The 20,485-nt window shown below is 40.7% G+C and overlaps 2 protein-coding genes across 3 annotated transcripts; both read right to left on the bottom strand.

The window, feature by feature from the left end:
• Positions 1 to 5,527, bottom strand: si:dkeyp-74b6.2 (cerebellin-1). 2 transcript variants are annotated; one of them, XM_023287718.3, is made up of 4 exons: positions 5,189 to 5,527; positions 3,454 to 4,110; positions 1,858 to 1,977; positions 1 to 455 (listed from the first exon to the last, which is right to left on the bottom strand). In XM_023287718.3, exons 2-4 carry the CDS (start codon positions 3,745 to 3,747, stop codon positions 258 to 260), a joined length of 612 nt encoding a protein of 203 aa, XP_023143486.1. In that variant the 5' UTR covers positions 3,748 to 4,110; positions 5,189 to 5,527; the 3' UTR covers positions 1 to 257. The 2 variants fall into 2 exon arrangements, with proteins under 2 accessions (XP_023143486.1, XP_023143487.1); XM_023287719.3 differs by having other exon boundaries at positions 3,454 to 3,989.
• A 1,024-nt stretch (positions 5,528 to 6,551) lies between these two features.
• Positions 6,552 to 12,757, bottom strand: LOC111580122 (E3 ubiquitin-protein ligase TRIM39-like). Its single transcript, XM_023287713.3, has 10 exons — positions 12,625 to 12,757; positions 9,944 to 10,178; positions 9,499 to 9,868; positions 9,232 to 9,327; positions 8,921 to 9,154; positions 8,690 to 8,837; positions 8,575 to 8,601; positions 8,426 to 8,490; positions 8,167 to 8,289; positions 6,552 to 7,480 (listed from the first exon to the last, which is right to left on the bottom strand). Exons 1-10 carry the CDS (start codon positions 12,752 to 12,754, stop codon positions 7,085 to 7,087), a joined length of 1,824 nt encoding a protein of 607 aa, XP_023143481.2. The 5' UTR covers positions 12,755 to 12,757; the 3' UTR covers positions 6,552 to 7,084.
• Positions 12,758 to 20,485: the final 7,728 nt, after the last annotated feature.

Raw genomic sequence — 20,485 nt, 5'->3', positions numbered from 1 at the left:
TAGACGGATAATTCTCTTTATTGCCACAAACATTTGCTCCTTTCATGCATTAAAGGAAATCCACAAACAAGCCTGGAGTAAGCGAGCACAGACGACACATCACGGTCTGAACGATAAGCCACAGAAGTGCAGTGGAAATGGAAATTACATTCAGGATTATCTGGTGCAAAGTGAGTTCACCCGATTCATCCGATGGACATCAGCGAGTTTGCATTAATGCTTCCTCCTTTAAGGGCCTCACAGCGACTGATTCTTCCCTACAAGGGGAACACCAGGAAGCCGGAGAAGGTGGAGTACTTCCAGCCTCCCATCAGGTTCCCTCGCTCCAGTTTGAGGTAAACCTTGTCCCCTCGCTCCATCATCACCAGCCCGGCGTTGGTGGCGGCTTCTCGGGTCACGTCCTGGTCGCCCGCGAAGGCCGAGATCACGGGCCAGCCGTTGAGAACCAGACTCACCTGCGAAGGACGAGGTAGAGCGGAGGGAAAAGGACTGATTAGAGATGCATACATGTCTGTAAGATAGTAGCTTAGCTTAGCTTAGCACATTGGTTGGAAACGGGACACCATTGATCACAAATGACTTAAACCTGCATTCTTTTCACCGACCAGTAGGGGGTGACTCCTCTGAAGTCCAGTTGTATTGAAGTATGAGATAAAGACCCAACTTCTCACTTGATCTGCTGCCTCAGGAAACATTGTTTTAACCAGTTTAGGGTCTCATTTGTTATTTTTATGTCTAATTCAAAACAGCATGAAGCGATTTTTTTAAAATTATGGTCCCATTTTTAGTAAAATAGACAATAAAGCATGGACACTGTTTACATTTAAACAGCTGTGAAATTGATAATGGATATTAACTGTTGTGAAATGAAGCTAAAAATATACATGTTTGCTTTGCCACGCAATATTTGTTTTGTATGTTGTCATACAAAGAGACACCAATCTGCATGTACTGCTACCATCCAAAGCACATTTTCTTGCTTCTCCTACTAAAAATATGAATAAAACACACAAAAAGTGCACAAAGCTCAGTTTTACTTAAGCATGACTTTAACCTGCATCCTTTCTACAGGCCAATAGGGGACGACTCCTCTGAATTCGAGTTGTATTGAAGTCTTCTCACTTCTAACTTGACTTGCTGCCTCAAGAAACATTTTGCGAATGAACTTATGGTCTCACTTGCAAATTTCAAGTCTAATTGAAAACAGCTTGAAGCCATTTTTTTTAAAATTATGGTCCAATTTTTGGTAAAATAGCCAGTAAGCTGGGACACTGTGCACAATTAAAAAGCTGTGAACTTGATTTTGGGTATTTTATTGTTGTCATTTTAACAATTTGGTCGCATAAAAATGTGCTTAGTTGTATTTCTTGTTTGTTTTAGTCCACAATGTACTTCTTTTGTTTTTTGTGCATCAGTGTGCACATTGCTAACCAAGCTCGCTATCTAACATTAGCTGGTAGCATAGCATTTAGCACCCAAGTAAGAAAATAAATGTAATGGAACATCAAATATCAGTAGTTTTGTAACGGATAGTTGGGCTGTAAAGGTTGGAACTGCAGTTCCCATGATGCTTTAGGGAAAGCAGGAAATGTTTTTGCGTCCATGGATGTAAAAATAACTATCACTGGGTTCCTGGGTCGAAAAAAATTTAAAAACCTTATAGCTCTCAGGCAATTTCAGTGGTTTCTATACAACTTTATGCACATTTATATATGATTTGACTACATTTAGACTAATTAGGGTTTGATGCTCCTCTATGTTTAAAGGCCTAACCACTTAGTTGCAGGCTAATTGCCAACATACAAACTTTAAAGTGCTATCAACCAAAGATGTGCCACCCAAAGCTGTTGTTCTCACTTGTATCGTCTGCCGGTTGTAAACTTTGACGACATGAAAGCTGAAACTGTAGACTCCTTTTCTGGGGGCCACAAAGATGCTCCTGGCCGGGTCGAAGTGGCTGCCGACGTTCACCAAGATCTGAGGAGAAAACGAGGCAGAAGAACCACTAATGGACCACTAGAAATACATTTTTCTTACATTTTTTTAATTCAAGCTTTTTGATGTGCTTACTCTCAGCGGAGAAAAACCAAAAAATGGGTGAAAAGAAGGGAACAAATCAGATACGATAACCCATAAATAACCCTCAACATTGCAGGACATTGCATTTATTACACTACAAGTCCACTCTTGTGCAACACTTTCAGATAGTAAACAAAGACTTGCAGCACAGTTTGTACTGTACTCAGATGACGTCTGACTCACGTGCTGATAAAATCTCAGATCATGATCATGTTGGCTGCAAAAAAAAACCTCAACAATGCAGCTTCTGATGACACAGTGTGATTTGAATGGAAGGAAATCTGGTTCAGTGGTCCACTCCAAACCAACAGTGATGTTTTATACAAACAGTCGTGATTCTTTTGAGGACGAACTCTGTGGACTTTCATGCAGCAGAGTTTGGTGCTCACATTTGTGGGTAACAGCATGAATCCTGTTGATTTTAGTGGTCCTCTGACGACATTTATATCCCCAAAAAACTCCATTCCTATGCAACTAAACAGCTTTCTCAGGGATATTTTTAAAAGTATTTTCTCCTGAATTGCTTTTCTTTGTGGTGGATCACAAATGAATACTTGAAAAGGTCATATTTTTACCCAAACTGTGCTATTTTACAAAACCCAACTACATACAAAATGAAACTTAACTTTAAGATTAAAGGTCTCTTACGGGACTTAAATCCCATCCAGCTTAATGACTTCTTTGTCGCCTTTCTCAGCCTTTCCCACAATGTCACAGTCTCAACGAAATCGTGAACGCAGTTTAGTTGTATAGGAACCAATACAATACCAAACCAATTTCACCAGTAATTTGTTTTACAATCAGTTACCGGCAAAACTATTGACTTTAATTACTTGTGATTAGTGCTAATTTCTACTATGCTGCATCAACATGTAATCAGTCTAACGCTGCTGCACAACCAGTCATGTTGACAACAGGTGCATTGTCTTCACAGACTTTAGTACTTTCATTGATTGCATGAACAATGCCCCCATTGTACCAGTCATGTGTTACGACAATCGCTTTCATTTCAGACGATGCATCTGTGCAAAAAGTCAACATATTGAGAACTTTACTGACGTACAAACACACCTGACAGCGACTGTGGATCGAATCTTATCATTCAGTATCAGTGATGGATCTGACCGATGCATGAGGGTCTGAACGGCAGAAAAAACATGTGCAGCCACCTGGAAGAAGCCTGGAGGCTGTTATGGCAGCAGATTTATGGCTGACATTCTACAGTGACAGATTACTGGTGAAATATTTTAATGCATGCCAGCAAACAACAGCTGGAATTGGATTCTGGCCAGACTGGTAAGTATCATTTCTTTGAAAAATGAAACCAGCTGAGAATAAGAAACAAAACCAACCACACACACTGCTGGAACCCACCTGGTCGAAGTAGATGGTCATGGTGCGGTTGCTCATCTCCGACGGTTCGTGGTTGGTGTTGCGGATTGCCGAAAAGGCCACGCGACCAGTTCCTGACCTCACCGACATGCCCAGAGCGCTACCCGACGGCTCGGCTGACGGCGTGGAGTCACAAACCACCAGACACTTTCCCTCCAACACGATTGGCTCCGTGTCATTCTGGCCTCTGACCTCCAAGATCCCCGACAAAACGAGAAGCAGCAGCCCAACGAAAAACACCAAGCGGGGGGCAAGAGAGGGAGCAGGGGTGGACATAGTTCCAAATCAGGATGAACTTTTTAGAGTTTATGGGTGTTTTTGTGTCTTTTACTCCAGAAAAGGTCACCACAACTCGTGACTTGGACTCAGTTTAGCAACAAGGTCATAGTTTCACCTGGACAGAAAACATCAACCAGGGTTTTCTCTCATCTCAGGGGACATCAAGTGGCCGACACCGGCTGGAGCTGGACTCTCTCTGGAGATGAGTATTAGTTAGTTAGCACCGAGACGGCGGCTTCCTGTAACAGCAGAGAGGAAGTCCATATACGGGCAGTACAGGTAGAGGTGTCGTCACACCTCAGCAGGAACAGACATCAGCCAAGAGGGCACTCACACAAAAATGTAAACTGGTTTGAAGGCCTGTGAATCAGCAGATCACAGATTAATGCACGCAAAATTTGCATAAAACTCTCCACACATAACTGAAGTTTGGAGCATGAGTGACATTTCATCTAAGGACAGTCAGATGTTCAGTTAAAACACAAGCATAATGAAGCGCATTGTGAAGTTAGTCTTAAAATATCGATGCATGCATGTTTGCTTTGCCACACTGACTTTATAGCTTTTACATTCAGCATCTGAACGCTTTGGAAGCAGAGGGGTCTGACCCACTTTCTTATTTTTTGAGAAAAATGGCTTCAAAGTCTTGTGTTTTCAAGAATGGTCTTATATTCCACTGTAACGCTGTATTTAGAAAGTGGTTAGACCACTTTACCACTAAAATCTAGACCATCTTACCTTCATTTCTCACAGTCAGTTATGTGGCTTATTAATAACATAAATGCCAAGCATACTAAATATTTGTGTGTGTGGGTGTGGCTTTTTGAGAAACACCAATGACCTACTGGAAATGGGTACAAATTACTCAAATTTAATGCTACAATCAGCAAAGACAGCCCTGGAGGAGGAGATGAGAAAGTTAGCCATTCCTATGATGCTGTAAACGTAATGAAAAGCAAACCACTGTGATCTGATCAGCTCGAGCAAGACTGCAGGGGTGGTGGGGGGGATGTGTGAATATTAATAGAAAACTGGTTGTGGTGAAGAACAAAATAAGCAGGAGTGATGAGGTAATGCTTTGGCCAGGAAGAGGCGAGGGTGAGCGCTGCCAGCTGGACTCAGGAGGGGGGACAGCGGACCGACACCATCCCACCACCGAGAGGCCATCTGTGGGTAAACACTGCCACGCTCTCACCTCGTACACCTTCCCAGTTTAATCCCTTCCACGCTCGCATTCCTCCACACGCATGCAAGAAAAACAGACCATCCCATAGTATTTAAAATAAACATATTTTAAATGCAGCAACAATTTTCCATCTGTGAAAGTAGTGCAGTTGTCGTTAGCTGAATCCCCAAAGTCTCCAACAACACAGCCAGTGATATTAAAGACCTTTTTACACAAATAACTCCTGAAACATGCTATAAAAGTGTCACCCACCTCTCACTTCCTGCGTTTGCTCTGCAGCCACGTTCAGAAACCAGCCGAAATCTTCCCAAGAGCCCGGTTTCCTCTTTACCTTCAGCTTTATCTCTGCTCCCTCTTTACCTTCAGCTTTATCTCTGCTCCCTCTTTACCTTCAGCTTTATCTCTGCTCCCTCTTTACCTTCAGCTTTATCTCTGCTCCCTCTTTACCTTCAGCTTTATCTCTGCTCCCTCTTTACCTTCAGCTTTATCTCTGCTCCCTCTTTACCTTCAGCTTTATCTCTGCTCCCTCTTCACCTTCAGCTTTATCTCTGCTCCCTCTCTTCCACTCTGTTCCAGGGAACCCCTGTGTTCTAGCAGACGTTTAATCACATCACGAGTGTCGCTGCCCTTCTGTTATCACAGCTCCTCGATCCCCCATTGTCCCCGTTTCCCCTCCCTCCTCATCCTCGCTTTACCTCGGATATCGCACTCAGGATGGTAGAAGTGGAAGGAACCATCACTATCTGCTATTAGTTCTCAATGGAGGATTGAAAAATCTGTTGTAAACATCTCAATCCAACAAACTCTGCTGGGTTTGATGGGTTTCAGAGGCGTGCACAGTAAAGCAGATTCTTTATGTAAAATCCAGTGTTTTCTGTGTGATCTTACAGCCTTTAGCATAAAAGTAATATTTTCTGGGCAGTGGAACAAGCAGCTATTACACAGTTGTCAAATATTACAAACAGACCTCTGATCAACTCACATCTGAGTGCACAAAGATGTTGAAATTGTTGATTAGACTTGATGAAAACTTGTTTTCTCTCAACACTCAACATATCTTCACCAGGTTACATTATGAAGTTAAAAGGCTGTAAATAATCTGTTTACACTGGCAAAGTGGTGTGTTAAAACGAGGTCCTATGAAATCGTTTGCATCCCTGGTTACCACTGCAGCACCTACAGGAAGTGACGGCCTCTTTGCTCCAAATAAAATCCTGCACTTTATGCAAGCTGCTGTCAGAGTTGAGGGGAAGATATTTGGTGCAGATTTACTCTCATGCAAGAGGACAGTATGTCTGCATGCCATCGCTGGAACAAATCCTTGATTACTGTATTTAAATGGTATAAAACATTCTGTTCTGCTCAAATATTCAAGATTAAATAGCTGTAAAGCAACACGTAACTGAAACCACAAAATACCGCAGTGACACAAAGGACTTTTCAGAAGGATGGCATGTGAAACCCAACCGCTGGGCGTGTAGCAGGCGGCTGAAAGATACGTAACAAGAAGAGAAAGACAGGCTGAATAAGAAATAAGTGCAGTTTATAAAGACTGCATACTAAAAATAGACCAAAGATTTACAAGCACACATTAAAGGACGGCAATAAGAGGGAATGAAAATGAAAAACATTGCATTTATTTTTAATTTCACAGGCTATGGATTTCAAACATTGAACATTTTTTTCCTTCAACAACAGTCAAAACATTTATTTACACATTAATCATTCATTTGAAGAATAATAAAAGCGCTGTACACACACCTCATTTGTCTTCCAGGCAGCAAAAACTCAGAAATGTCTTCTGTGCAGCAGTTAGAATGCTACAAATCATGAAAAAATGGGCAATTCTTTTGCCATTTTGGATCATTTTTGAGCCAATCTCACAGGTTTCGAGTTATTTTGGCCAAAATCTGAGTAATTTTTGACAGTTTTCGAGTCCTTTTAGACTTTTTTAATTATTGAGTCAATCTGGTTAGTTGGATGAGTTATTTCAGACTGTTTCAAGTTATTTTGGACCAATTTTGAGTTATTTTTTGAGTCATTTTGGACTAGCCTTCTGTGTCATGTCCTTCACAGAATAAAACTGTGGATTCAAAATGTTCTCAACCAACAACAAAAAGATTTCTTTTGGCATCGTCACCTTGTGCATCAGACGTCTGGCTCAGTGGTCGTGTCCTGTTCATTCCATTGTTCTGTGGGGCAGATAACCAGCGGCGCCACATTTTTCTGGCTGTCCGGAACACACGGGTTAAAGTAGGGATACATGGGCTCAGTGAAGCTACAGCCGCTGTAGGTGTAGATGTGAGTCTTTGCCTCGGCGTCATAGAAGGACACCGATCCTTCCTCGTAGTCCAGGAAGACACCGACCTTCTGGGGGGTTTCCTGGAGGTGGAGGGTGATGGAGGGGCCGGTGCAGGCGCTCAGCGGGCCGCCTTTCCTCCGGCAGATGGCCCAGTAGCCGCTGTGAGGACGAACCGTGATGGTGCCTTTCCTGTTGATGGACTCTCTGGCCACACCGAGATCCCAGTCTGTTTTATCCCCAACCTGAAACACCAGCATGTTGGTTTTATTGACTTTTAATCTAATTTATATTCTCTGCTACTTCTAGAACCTCAGAGCCTAACATAGAGTGGCATGAAAAAGTATTTGCCCCCCACTACAGAAACCTCCTAGTTTTACCGACATTTGAAGGGTTTGGAAGCAGAGTGGTCTGACCCACTTTTGGTAATTTTTTTGAAAAATGGGTTCAAAGTTTGGTGTTTTCAAGAATGGTCTAGTATTCCGCTGTAATGCTGTATGTTGGTTATGGGTTAGATCACTTTCCTACTAAAATCTAGACCATAAGATATTACAGAAAATGTATAAAACTTTTGTGGTCCTTTTGTGGGTCAGACCATTCTGCTTCGAACTCTGTCATTTGTCAGTTCATGGCCTAAATCTTGGCCACACCAAATCCTACCCAACCTGCAAAACCAACAAATAGATGATAAACTCAGACAGGCAATGCTAATTTACTCCTACGAAGAGTATATAAAGTGTATGAAGTTTGTCTTGCAAGAATTCAAATAAAATAAAAGTTTTGCCTGAAAAAAAGGTGGATTTTTGACCCTAATGAGCCTCTGCTTACTTTAGCTTAATGGTGCCTAACTTGGTTAAAGCTGTTAAACTGTGGAGTTTTTGCTTCTCGTGGTAAAAAAAAAGAACACTTTCAGTGTTTGGAGGCTCCTCACCTGAACAACCCAGTAGCGTCGTCCGGATGTGAAGCTTTGTTTCCCCAGAACGCAGACGCAGGAGTCGAAGCGCTGAGGATTGTCCGGCAGTCTGGCCCTCTTCTTCTGGGCGCTGACGTTCACCTGCGAGTGCATTCAGTTAGCATCAGTTAGCATCAATGTCTTCTTCACATCAAACACCTGTCTGGTCATCGACTGGTAGCTTCCATTGTTTCTAAAGTGCTAACAGGAGATGTCATAGGGTGAAATTTAGATTTACCCTCTTTCCATCCAGAGACAAAACCAACCAGCCTGAAGCCGTCTCAGGATCCAGAGTGACATCCACTGCAAAGACAAAAAAAGTCAGTTGGGTCGTGAATACCCTATTTTTTTTTAAAAAAAACTGCAGATGCATGTGTGTGAACATACCTGCATATAGATTCATCTTGTCTGCTTCTGCAAAGACACAGTTATAAAAAGTTATATTTGTGCGTTTATTGTTATTTTTGAATCTTTGGGTTTTTTTCCTGAAAAGTCTCCTGACCTTCTGCTGACACTTTGTTTGCAGCTTCCTGACAGACGTCCACCAGCTTCCAGACGACTCTCCTGGCTGCTCCCATGCAGTTATCAGAGTGAACGGCCACCTCAGACCACTCTCTGGTGGATGGCAGTCTGCTCAGCGACGGGAAACTCTACAAAGGAAGCATCTCATGAGCACAGTTTTCTAAACGTTGATGCAGCTCAGAAATACCACAGTCTGAAGCGGGTGTTGAACCTGTAGGAGGTGCAGAGGGCTCGGGGTGAGCTCCAGATGCTGCAGCTCGCTGCTCCTCAGCTGCAGCTCGTTGATTTCCTTCTCCAGCTCGACCAGCAGCTCCTCAGCCCTCCTCTCGGCCTCCTGCTGACGCTCCTCCAGCTCCTGGACCAGCTCGGCTTGGTGCCTCCGGATGGCAGCGATCAGCGAAGTGCAGACCTGAGAGCTGCTCTGAGTCTCCCTCTCTGTGACTTTCTGAACAGCAGAAAAAACAAGCATGAAAACATGAAATGATAATTCTATCTGGACGGATTCACCAAACCAGAACTTACTTTGCTTTGGTCCATTAACCTTTTGATCTCCTCCATCTTTCTCAGTCTGTCCTGCACCATCTGCTGGATGCTGGATTTGGTGTCCCTCAGATTTGTCTGCAGAAGGTCAGAAAAATTTCATGTTTTTATAGAATCAGCTGAAGAATAGAATAGAATAGAATAGAAATATTTTATTAATCCTCAAAGGCTAATTTGGTTGCTACAGCAGAAAGAGCCCAGTTCCCACCACCATAAATACAGATAAGTAAAAATGCAAAATGTCCTCACCCGGACCCTCCTGCTCTCCTTCTCCATGGGGACGATCTTGTGGTTTTTATGGTCCCTCTCAGCACATTTTGTACACACAGGAGTCTGGTCCAGCTTACAGAACATGCTCAGCGGCCGGTTGTGGTTTCTGCACAGGTGACTGGTGGTGAAGGTGGCCGGGTCGGTGAGCCGGTGTCTCTGCAGTGCTGGGTCCCTCTGGTGAGGCGTCAGGTGAGTTTCACAGTAAGACGCCTGGCAGACCAGACAGGACCGGACCGAGGTGGACTTATCTCCGTGGCACACGTCACAGAGAACCTCCTCGCCCTCAGACAGCTGGTTCGGTTCTGTGATCTCCACATCCTCCTCTTGAGTCGGACTCAACGCCAGAGACCTATTGGTTTGAATCAAATTGGTTAAAAACATCGGGCTCCAAAAGACGCACAGTTCGATGTCTAACAACACGGACCTTTTAAGGAACTCGATGATGTCAGAAAAGCCTCGGTTGATCCTCAGCTCCGGGCGGGTTATGAAGGTCTCCTTGCATAGTGGACAGTCGGACTTCTCCTTGGTGTCCCAGAAGCCTTCGATGCAGTCCAGGCAGAAGTTGTGTCCACATGGGATGGAGACGGGTTCGGTGTAGATGTCCAGGCAGATGCAGCAGCGGAACTGTTCCTCCAATGGCACCAAGGCCACGTTTCTGACTGGAAAAAGACACAGTATTTAACTCAAATGGTTTTATACTGTGCAAATACCCCGAGAAATAAACAGTGTCAGCCCCCCCTCATGTGGTCAGAAATGTTCTCAACCACTGGGTCTGGACCAGAGGACCTCTCTGGGTGTCCTATGGGGTCTGGAACCAGGACCTTGGCAGTCAATCTTTTGGGTTCTCTGGGTTGTGTAGTTGGTCATCTTGTTGATGTTACGTCTGATTTACAATTTGGGAAAAGTGTGTTGGAATCCAAAAAAAGGAGGGAATTATTCTTTCATGTTTGTGCCCAAAAGTGCTTAAAATGAATCCAAATGTGTTTAAAATGCGTCTGTTGCATGAGTAACACAAACATGAAAGAACATCAACAACAACTTGTAACATCAACAGGATGCAGTGGAACAAGTCTGATTCCCAGACGCTCCACTGCACAACCCAGAGAACCCGAAGGATCCACTGCCAAGGTCCTGGTCCAGACCCCATAGGACACCCTGAGAGGTCCTCTGGTCCAGACCCAATGGTTCAGAGCATTTTTGACCACATAAGGGGGGGCTGACACATTTTATTTGACAGCGTATTTTCACAGGTTGAAACCGGCTGAGGCAAATCATGTGTCCTTTTCCAGAATGGGGTCTTGGAAATTTGGAGGTCAAACCAACATCTTGGGTGATTGCCAGGTTCCTCATGACGTTCCTGATTGCTTGCTGTTTTTGCGATGTCATGGGGTGCATTTTCCTGCTGGAGGGAAGCCGATGACATTTGGGGTTTCCATTTGCATGAGGTAGTGAGCTCGTTCTGGGTTTATTTGGGAATCTAAATCTCACCAACACGGACGCCAGAATCCAAGGTTTTCCAGCAGAACCCCACATAGTACCATTATGATCGATGTTGTGGCTGTGAAACGAGTTGTCGAGCACTGAAATGTTTACCCTGCAGCGAGTTGTTTTCATGCAGCCTGGTTCAGTTTCACGTTTTCAACATCACAGATATTATTTCAGTGATTTGCTTTCATTGGATGACTCGACTGAAATGAAGGATTTCACCACAGCTTTGACTCACAGCTCCTGAGTCAGCAAGTCACATTGAAGAGTGACTCATATGAAGCAACTCAGGATATGACTCACAGTCTGTAGCAAAACAATGCTCCATTTAAATAGTACACTGAAGCATTTTGCAAAAACCTGCATCCCTCCGCTTTTGTTTTTTCACCTGTAACATGAAGCTATTTTATGCCTCTAGCATATCTAGATTCTTTAGATTGGCTATATTTATTAGGACTTTAGATTTTAGATTTATTACTCACTAACCCTGTTGCTATCTTGTTGTCTAACTTTTCGTGAGTTTCAGTTCAGTTGGCAATGAATCTTTTTCTGATTCTGATTCAATTGTTCATCCTTAGAATCCGGTGGAGCTTATAACAAATGACAAAATAATCAACTCACAGCACCTACAGTGTATTTTCTAACAATAAAACAGTCCAAAACCTGCAAAAATATAAAAATGATGAACTTTAACCCGTCAGCCTCCTGGAAAAATGTAAATTAAGACCAATTAGAATTCATTCCTGTGCTGCATGTGTCGCCAGATTGATGTTAACAATGTTTCTGACTCGCAAATAGCACCTTATTACTCTCACACTCAGGATAATATGGAATAATATTACTGTTAAATAATACTAGAAAACACCCGTATGACGCTGGATTTGTTTGCACATAGCTCTGCCTTTGTTTACCATTTTGAGAATATTTTCAGAGATATCTCTTGTCCTCATCACCTGCATCAATTTGCAAATTACAGAAGAAATTAAATAAGAAACACGATGTTTGTCCAGGTTTGTTCTACGCCGGCGATTCGCTGCTGTTGGGTGAAGAAGTAAAATACAACGCTGACTGATATGAAGCAGTTCTACAACAGTTTGCTCTCTTCTAAACCACAAAAACACTAGTAATGGTACTAATGCAGATGGTTCTTAGATCAAGATTAGTCAAGAAATAAGAAATCAGACTTTGGACATAATTATTTGTGTGAAATATTGTGACCAATATAATTGCAGTGTCTACAATTTCACAAAATCCCAAAGAAAATCACATTTAATTTAGTTTTTTGTGTGTTGATCCATTTTTGCAGCATCTTGCATGTGAGTTTTACTGCAGATTGCCATCTTAATTCAAAATCTAAAACCATGTTATCTCAGTTTTCCAGTACTGTGTGTCAGAAAACTACACAAAAAAGCAAAAAAAAAAAATTATATTGTGCATTTTTTTGACAGATGAGGCACAAATTTAGAAGGAATCAGAGAAAACCTGCAACTCTGCACTTAAATCTACTGGTTTTTTTGCTTCCAGTCACAGAACAGCATCTGTTTTGCAGATTATTGTTATTAAAAGTGATTTTTTTTGCACTGCACTGCTCTCACATTGTTGATAATAAAACTGTCCTACCTGTTTGTGTCGACATGCTGAGCGTCACCCTCGCAGATGCTTCGTCCAGATGCTGCACAGCTTTAAATATCCTCTCAGTCACGCCTTGTTTACTCACATCACCGTTCAGCTCCTCCTGCTTTCTGCACATTCCTCAGTCGGTCTGGTGTTTCTGGTCCTTCAACTGCAGCCTTGTTGTTAGTAAAGGTTTTCTATTACAAACGGACTTTGTTTCATTGGTTGTACATTAACATTCTGGTTGTTTGTTTTTCTCTGTAGCGTCCAAAGCAACTTCATCCTGATGCATTATGGTGCTAATATTAGTGTGTGATGTTTGCTTTATGTACAAATGTATGATGTATAAATGTATAAACACCTCTTGGTTGGTCTGGATTTCATTTCAACTCAATAACTTGTTAAAAATTCCTCTACATTGTTTCGCTTCAGAGTGTTGGACCCAACCTGTCCCACTGGATGAACGAACAAAAAACACTTTCTCTTTTCATTAATTTCAACATAAGATTAAAAAAGAAAAACTACATGTGACAAGTTTGCATTTTCCCATGACTAATGCATGATGTGCTTTTGAACTTGAAAGCATCCAATCAATTTATTATACACTACAGTTCAAAAGTTTGGGGTCACTTAGAAATGTCCTCATTGTTGAAAGAAAAGCATTTTTTTTCAATGAAGATAACATTAAATGAATGATAAATCCAGTGTAGACATTGTTAATGTGGTAAATGACTATTGTAGCTGGAAACAGCTGATTTTTAATGGAATATCTCCATAGAGGTACAGAGGAACATTTCCAGCAACCATCACTCCTGTGTTCTAATGCTACATTGTGTTAGCTAATGGTGTTGAAAGGCTCACTGATGATTAGAAAACCCTTGTACAGTTATGTTAGCACATGAATAAAAGTGTGAGTCTCCATGGAAAACGTGACATTGCCTGGGTGACCCCAAACTTTTGAACAGTAGTGTACACTTACAGGAACTTGATGGAGACACAATACCAGCCTGGACTGAACATTTTGCAATGTGTTTTCCATTTTAAGGGCCTAATATTTTTTTTTTGTTATTGTCATTTTGGACCATTTTGAGTAATGTTGGACCATTTTTTAGTGATTCTGGATGAGCTTCAAGTCATTTTGGACAATCTTAAGTCACTTTGAGCATCGTGTTGTCATTTTGGATATTGTTTTTCAGATTCTCCTCCGTTAGAAGCATCATTCCTGTGTTCTAATGCTACATTGTGTTAGCTAAGGGTGTTGAAATGCAAACCGATGATTAGAAAACTCTTGTGCAGTTATGTTAGCACATGAATAAAAGTGTGAATTTTCAAACATTCATTCTCCTGAGGTCGTTCACTACTTCAAGCCAAAGGACAAAATATGTTGAGGAATATTCTCCTGCAAAAACACCAATTTTAATAAAGCAGTTTTCTTTTTATAATCTTGTGTTAATAAATGTGTCCAGCAGAAAACATCTGAGTGGACAGACTCAGGCTGGCTGAGTCACCAGATGAAACATGAAAGCAGCACCAGCGATGCTATCACAGCTGGAAATACTGTACAGATAACTGAAACAACAATCTGATAATCAGGTGTGGCAAGACCAAAAACTGAAACAGCCGGAATGTGTGAGGCCAAGCCTGGAAACAAGATGCAGAAAGACATTTTAAACTGAGATTTTTTTACATTAAATTCAAAATAACACTTAAAAAAACCTAGAATTTCCACCAGTCTTGTGCCATTTTGTCACCAGATCGGACTCAGGGAGTGAATGTTGCTTCAAAGTTAGTTTTAGTAAAGCTGATCTACAAGCAGAACAATAATTGCTTTTCCTGTAAAACCACACATACACAGATCTTTTGTTTCCTCGTTAGGTAATTGTGCAGGTGTACACACTTGTGCTCAGCAGAAATAGATTGTGACTTGTGTGCACACAACTAAATCATGTTTGTAAATTTAATAATAGAGTAAGAATCATTACACACATTTATTACACACTGGAGTGCTAAAACCAACGCAGCCTTATTTAAAGTTGCATCCAGTAAATAAATTCTGCATTCCATTGTTGGTAAATCCTACTGTTTAATTGGTGTAACATTATATAATTAGCAGAAACGCTTTTCCTTTAGAGTGTTACAGTAAATGTGAAAAGTGAAAACACATCCAAAACTACTGCAGTGTAATGTTTTGCAAAATTGGTATCCAATAAGTGAGTAAAAACTCCTGCCAGAGTCGCCTCTTACTTAAACAGTGCTAGAAATGGTGACCTGCAGATTTAATATTTTTTAAATTAATCACATTTGTGTGTAACGCAGCAATAAAATGCATTATAGTTGCAGTTATTTCTGTTCTCACCACTACGTTTTATTGTGAAATACTTCACTGTGTGCACACTGGTCACATCTGATATTCAGCATTTCCTGATGGGTTTTTTCTAACAAATTGCCAATAAAATTCTGAATTTAAAATGCATTACTTTCACTCTAACACATCAACATGTCGCCTACGGCACCATCTGATGGGTTAGACGATACAGAACATAAACAAACAAACGTATACGTTTCTACATGTATCTACAGCAAGAAGCTTGAAAATGTTGGTTCTGAATGCAAAGAAAACCCAATTAAAGATCTTTTCCAGAGCTAACTCTTAGATCTTGTTGGCATTTGTACTTTAAGAGGAGACTTGATGAATCTGGGTATCTGGATGGTTTATAGACTTGTTAAAAGGCAGAAAAATAACTACTCTCTGCTCAGCTGCTGGTCATTTCCTCCATCTGTAACTAGAACTTTACAAAAACCTTTCTAGAACTTGTAGGGGATTTTATGGAGGGTTCGTCCATCTTTATACTCTGTGTTTGTCATTTCCTGGAACCAGAACTACTTCCTGTCTCATCTTCACCTGAGAGTTGGATGGTTTAAGTTCATCTGAAGGTTCCTGTCATGTGACTGTGAGAACAGATCCAGGTCCAGACAACATGAGTGATACCTGGACCATCTCACACTGACTCACCACATGAAAGCAACACCGGCTACACAATCACGGATGGAAACTCTCTAAAGATAGCAACCAAAGAGTGACAAAACCTATCTGATCGTTCAGGTCTGGCAAAACTAAAAAGCCTCATCAGTCAGCCGTGTGAAGACCAACCCAGGAAACAAGAAGACTGTAGCAGAAAGAGATGCAGTGATCGCAGTTAGGAGGTGAAAATGAAGTCAACTTAGTCTTCATTTAAATCATTAACTCTGCTGTTGTGCTGCTCCTGTAACAGTCCATTAATCAGTGCCAAAGCTTCTAATAATAGTAATAATAAAAGCTGCTCTGCAAAACATCAAACATGAACTTTCCTGTTCTCAGGCCAAGTAGCTCACCTGTTGGTTGATCAAACAAAAAGAAATCAAATGAAAGAATCGTTGCAGTTTAAAGATGATTATTATTATAAACGCTTGTCAGACAAAAGCACCAATGGGATTTCTAACATTCTTCACAATCTAAAAATGTTGATTTTATTTAGTTTTTGAAGGTTTCTTTGCACACAGTTTCACTACAACGCACGTTTATAATAATAATTTACACCCAAACAGATTAGAAAACATCAGAATTAACACCACAGGAATTAAGCAAGTCTTGAGTAGATCATTTAAGTATTCTAATGTGAGAGTCTTCACATGAGAATAAAAAAACCGGGGCACTTGAACCTGATGTTAAAGTGTATTGAATTCAGATCTATCATTGCAAAGTTAACAACTGGAGTGAATTTGCTTGTTTTCTAGATTTGAGAGTCTAATAGATTCGACTCAAGAACGAATTAATTTGTGTTTATACAACTACAGATTTATATGTGAACGTTATGTTCAGCTTTGGACAGTTTTGCTGATTCAGGGATGGTTAAAAAAAGAGTTTAATTTATGGTCAAAAGCAGAAAAATGGTCAGACACATCCGGTAATTATTTATTACTCTGTCAGACTAGATTTCTCACTGGACGCGGTTTGCTTTCCCCGCTGTGATGTGTTCAAGTGCAGTCTGTGAAAAAAAAAAAAGGTACTTTTCCAGCCTTATCTGTGGTATTTTCAAAGCTCTACTGATTCTACACATCAGAGTGTTTACAGGTCATAAGAGGTGATGGAAGGATTGTTTTACCCAACAGGCCTCCAGACATCAACCTGAGAGTGGAACCGTTTTTTTTAGTGTCTGTATTTATTGTTATGCAAAGAATTGTACATTAAATTACATAAACAGGCTTACAAACATCAGGCTGAGAGTAAAACCGTTTGGTTCATAGTGTCTGTATTTATTGTCTTATGTAAAGACTCTTACATTAGAATACATGAGAGACTTCCTCAATTCCTGTGGTGTTAATTCTGATATTTTCAAACCATGTTTCGAATCTTTTTGGGCGTAAATGATTATCAAAATCATTCAATTCATTTTCATTATCATTTAATTTCTTTTTGTTTGATCAACCAACAGGTGAGCTACTTGACCTGAGAACAGGAAAGTTCATGTTTGATGTTTTGCAGAGCAGCTTTTATTATTACTATTATCATCTCTTTCTGCTACAGTCTTCTTGTTTCCTGGGTTGGTCTTCACACGGCTGACTGATGAGGCTTTTTAGTTTTGCCAGACCTGAACGATCAGATAGGTTTTCTCACTCTTTGGTTGCTATCTTTAGAGAGTTTCCATCCGTGATTGTGTAGCCGGTGTTGCTTTCATGTGGTGAGTCAGTGTGAGATGGTCCAGGTATCACTCATGTTGTCTGGACCTGGATCTGTTCTCACAGTCACATGACAGGAACCTTCAGATGAACTTAAACCATCCAACTCTCAGGTGAAGATGAGACAGGAAGTAGTTCTGGTTCCAGGAAATGACAAACACAGAGTATAAAGATGGACGAACCCTCTATTGCCTTTAAATCTAAACTGTGAGTTCTTGAGGCTGTTTCCACAACATGCACTTGTTTTTTATAACTTACTTGTAAATTTAATTATTATTATTTGATTTTTATTTTCCATATTTTAATTATGTTTTAACTGTGTAATTTTATAACGGTGCTTTGTACTTGCTGCTGCCTATCTTGGCCAGGACTCCCTTGAAAAAGAGGTTCTTAATCTCAACGGGATCTCTCCTAGTTAAATAAAGGTTAAATAAATAAAAAAATAAAAGTCCCCTACAAGTTCTTGAATGGTAGTTTTAAAATTCTGGTTACAGATTGAGGAAATGACCAGCAGCTGAGCAGCGAGTAGTTATTGTTCTGTATTTTAAAAAATCTATAATCCATCCAGATACCCAAGTTCATCAAGTCTCCTCTTGAAAGTGCAGACGAGTTAGCTCTGGACAAGATCTTTAATTTGGTATTCTTAGCATTGAGAATCAATGTTTTCAAGCTTCTTGCTGTAGAACCTGTTTTATCAGTCAGTCTGTGTCATAGTTTTCCATCTTTCTGGGTCTAACTGATTAATAGGAAAATGTTTGGACCAATCAGAGTCCTGGAATCACTCATCAGCTATCTTGGTCTTTATCTAAAAGAGCCACAACTGCAACTTCAACGATTAACGGAACATTAAAACTGCATCAACAGTTCTATCTCATAAAATCTGCTTAAAAATCCACGACAGGGAACTTCCGTGCAACTTAAACCATCCAACTCTAAGGTCAGGATGAGACAGGAAGTAGTTCTGGTTCCAGGAAATGACAAACACTGGGTAGATGGATGAACCCTCCATAAAGTCCCCTACAGGTTCTTGAACGGTGGTTTTAAAGTTCTGAAACAACAGTTCTGATATAATCGCCTTGAAAAGTTTGAGGAGAACTTAAGGTTTACGAGACATTTCTCTCCCTGCAGGTTAAACTATACCTGACCAGTATTAAGTCCAGTGATACCTGGACCATTTCACACTGACTCACCACATGAAAGCAACGCCGGCTACACTATCATGGATGGAAACTCTCGAAAGATAGTGTTACAGCCCAGGAGCCTTAGTGTTCCCCTGTTGCTCTTCTGTTTAGGTCTCTGGATGGGCGGAGCCTATAATCACCTCACCTTGTACACCTGGCCTGTGTATCTGGTTATATAAGCCGGCCTGCTGAGCCCAGCCATTAATACTCTCTTTGTTTTACTTTGGTTTGCTGCCACCACACACCACTGATGCTACTACCACATCTCAGTATCATGTGTTTCTTAATAAATGTTCTTTTGTTGCGGTCAAACCTCTCTCCCCGTCTGTTGCGTCCTAAGAACCAGTCGTAACAACAGCAACCAAACAGTGGGATCTGATCGTTCAGGCCTGACAGAACTAAAAAGCCTCATTGATCAGCCGTGTAAAGACCAAACCAGGAAACCAGAAGACTGTAGCAGAAAGCGATGCAACAAAAACAACAACACCAGATTAGAATACTTTACTTAAGACTGTTTTTCAAAGACATAACTAAAGCATTCAAACACTGTAAGGGCCAAAAACTGCAGTTCCTCAAACGTCCACTTGAGGCTGGTTTTAAACGTAAGTTGACCTCCATTGACCTCCATGTTAAAATATTCGATTTTACAGCAGAAATAAACAAGTTTACAGCATTACACAAACAGTTTTGGTCTCTATAGATTAATTCCACCTTCATAAGAATTGAACAGGCATGAATCTTTATATAACTCATCTAACTGTCTAATTATTTTTTCATTGGACTCTGTGTATCAAAGTCCAGTTCACATTACAGTGGATTTCCTGGAGACTGCAGTACTGGATTATTTTTATTACCAACTCCCTTCTTCTTCTTCTTCTTCTTCTTCTTGTGTAATTTTCCATCTTGTACCAGCAGCTTCTATAATTTTCACTCATCTAAATCTAAAGAATTTTCCATGAAATTTCCTCTCTGGTCCTTAAAGAACCTTCAGAAAACAACGAAGCCTTGTGATTTTGTCTCACTAGAAGTTCTGATCAGTAGATGTACAACTAAAGAGTATTTGGTTTGAAGTGAGCAGGACTTTTTAAAAATCATTTCAACTGCATTTTCATGACTTTTTACTCTTTTCAAGAATCAACTTTGATTTAAAAATTATGCTTCTGCAGTCATATTTAAAAAAATAAAAAACCTGTGTAAAAGCAGTTAAAAGTTGTTTCCTGAGAAGAAAAACGACTTCTTGGAAACAGGTGTGAAAAGATTAACTCTGATCTGTCTGCAGCTCTTCAAACTGTGACTCTTTGACTTCCTTAAGGACGGCGGCATCTTCTCACCTTCCGAACACTTTGTGCTTTGTTGCTCATGTGTGACTTGAGGCCGAGCAGCCAAGCGTGAAGTACATTTTTTAGGCCAGGTCCCAATCAGTTGCTGTAATTCTCAAGCTTCTCGAGTTTCTTCCGTGAATAGAAAGAATGAAGAGCATCTTTCAAAACAGTGATGCATCCAGTAAAAAAAGGAAAGAGGTCAAGAGCTCAGGTTAGTGTTCACACCTGACATCAGAATGGGGGTAAATATTAGATATTTGGTTATTGACGCCAGAATTTGGTATCAACAGACCAAATTAAATTAGATTCAACTTTATTGTTGTTACACTCGTACATTTGCAGGTAATGAAACACAGTTTGGCATCAAACCAGAAGAGCAAAAGGCAGCAAATGCAAGATTTGAGATATACAGGTGAATGAAACTTAATATATTATAACCATGAAATGGTTTGTTATAGACATAATACACTGAATACAGAGATGCTATGAACATATTTATAGGTTGTAAGATACAGTTGGAGGTGCAATAAACACACTATGCCGACACAGTATAGGGATACATACACTACGGTCCAAAAGTTTGGGGTCACCCAGATAATTCCATGTTTTCCATGAAAACTCACACTTTTATCCATGTGCTAACATAAC

This window comes from Amphiprion ocellaris, chromosome 23, assembly GCF_022539595.1.
Source record: "Amphiprion ocellaris isolate individual 3 ecotype Okinawa chromosome 23, ASM2253959v1, whole genome shotgun sequence".
Classification (NCBI taxonomy): domain Eukaryota; kingdom Metazoa; phylum Chordata; class Actinopteri; family Pomacentridae; genus Amphiprion; species Amphiprion ocellaris.
This window is presented reverse-complemented; position numbering and strand designations above follow the sequence as displayed.

What these genes read in the sequence shown, in the direction of transcription:
- si:dkeyp-74b6.2 (XM_023287718.3), bottom strand. Translation starts at nt 3,747, where the DNA reads ATGTCCACCCCTGCTCCCTCTCTTGCCCCCCGCTTGGTGTTTTTCGTT. An exon ending in TGACCATCTACTTCGACCAG is followed by an intron (nt 1,978 to 3,453) that starts GTGGGTTCCAGC and finishes TTTTCTCCTCAG; the next exon opens with ATCTTGGTGAACGTCGGCAG. An exon ending in ACAACCGGCAGACGATACAA is followed by an intron (nt 456 to 1,857) that starts GTGAGAACAACA and finishes CGTCCTTCGCAG; the next exon opens with GTGAGTCTGGTTCTCAACGG.
- LOC111580122 (XM_023287713.3), bottom strand. Translation starts at nt 12,754, where the DNA reads ATGTGCAGAAAGCAGGAGGAGCTGAACGGTGATGTGAGTAAACAAGGC. An exon ending in AAACAAAGTGTCAGCAGAAG is followed by an intron (nt 8,602 to 8,689) that starts GTCAGGAGACTT and finishes GTGTCTTTGCAG; the next exon opens with AAGCAGACAAGATGAATCTA. An exon ending in CAAGATGAATCTATATGCAG is followed by an intron (nt 8,491 to 8,574) that starts GTATGTTCACAC and finishes TTGTCTTTGCAG; the next exon opens with TGGATGTCACTCTGGATCCT.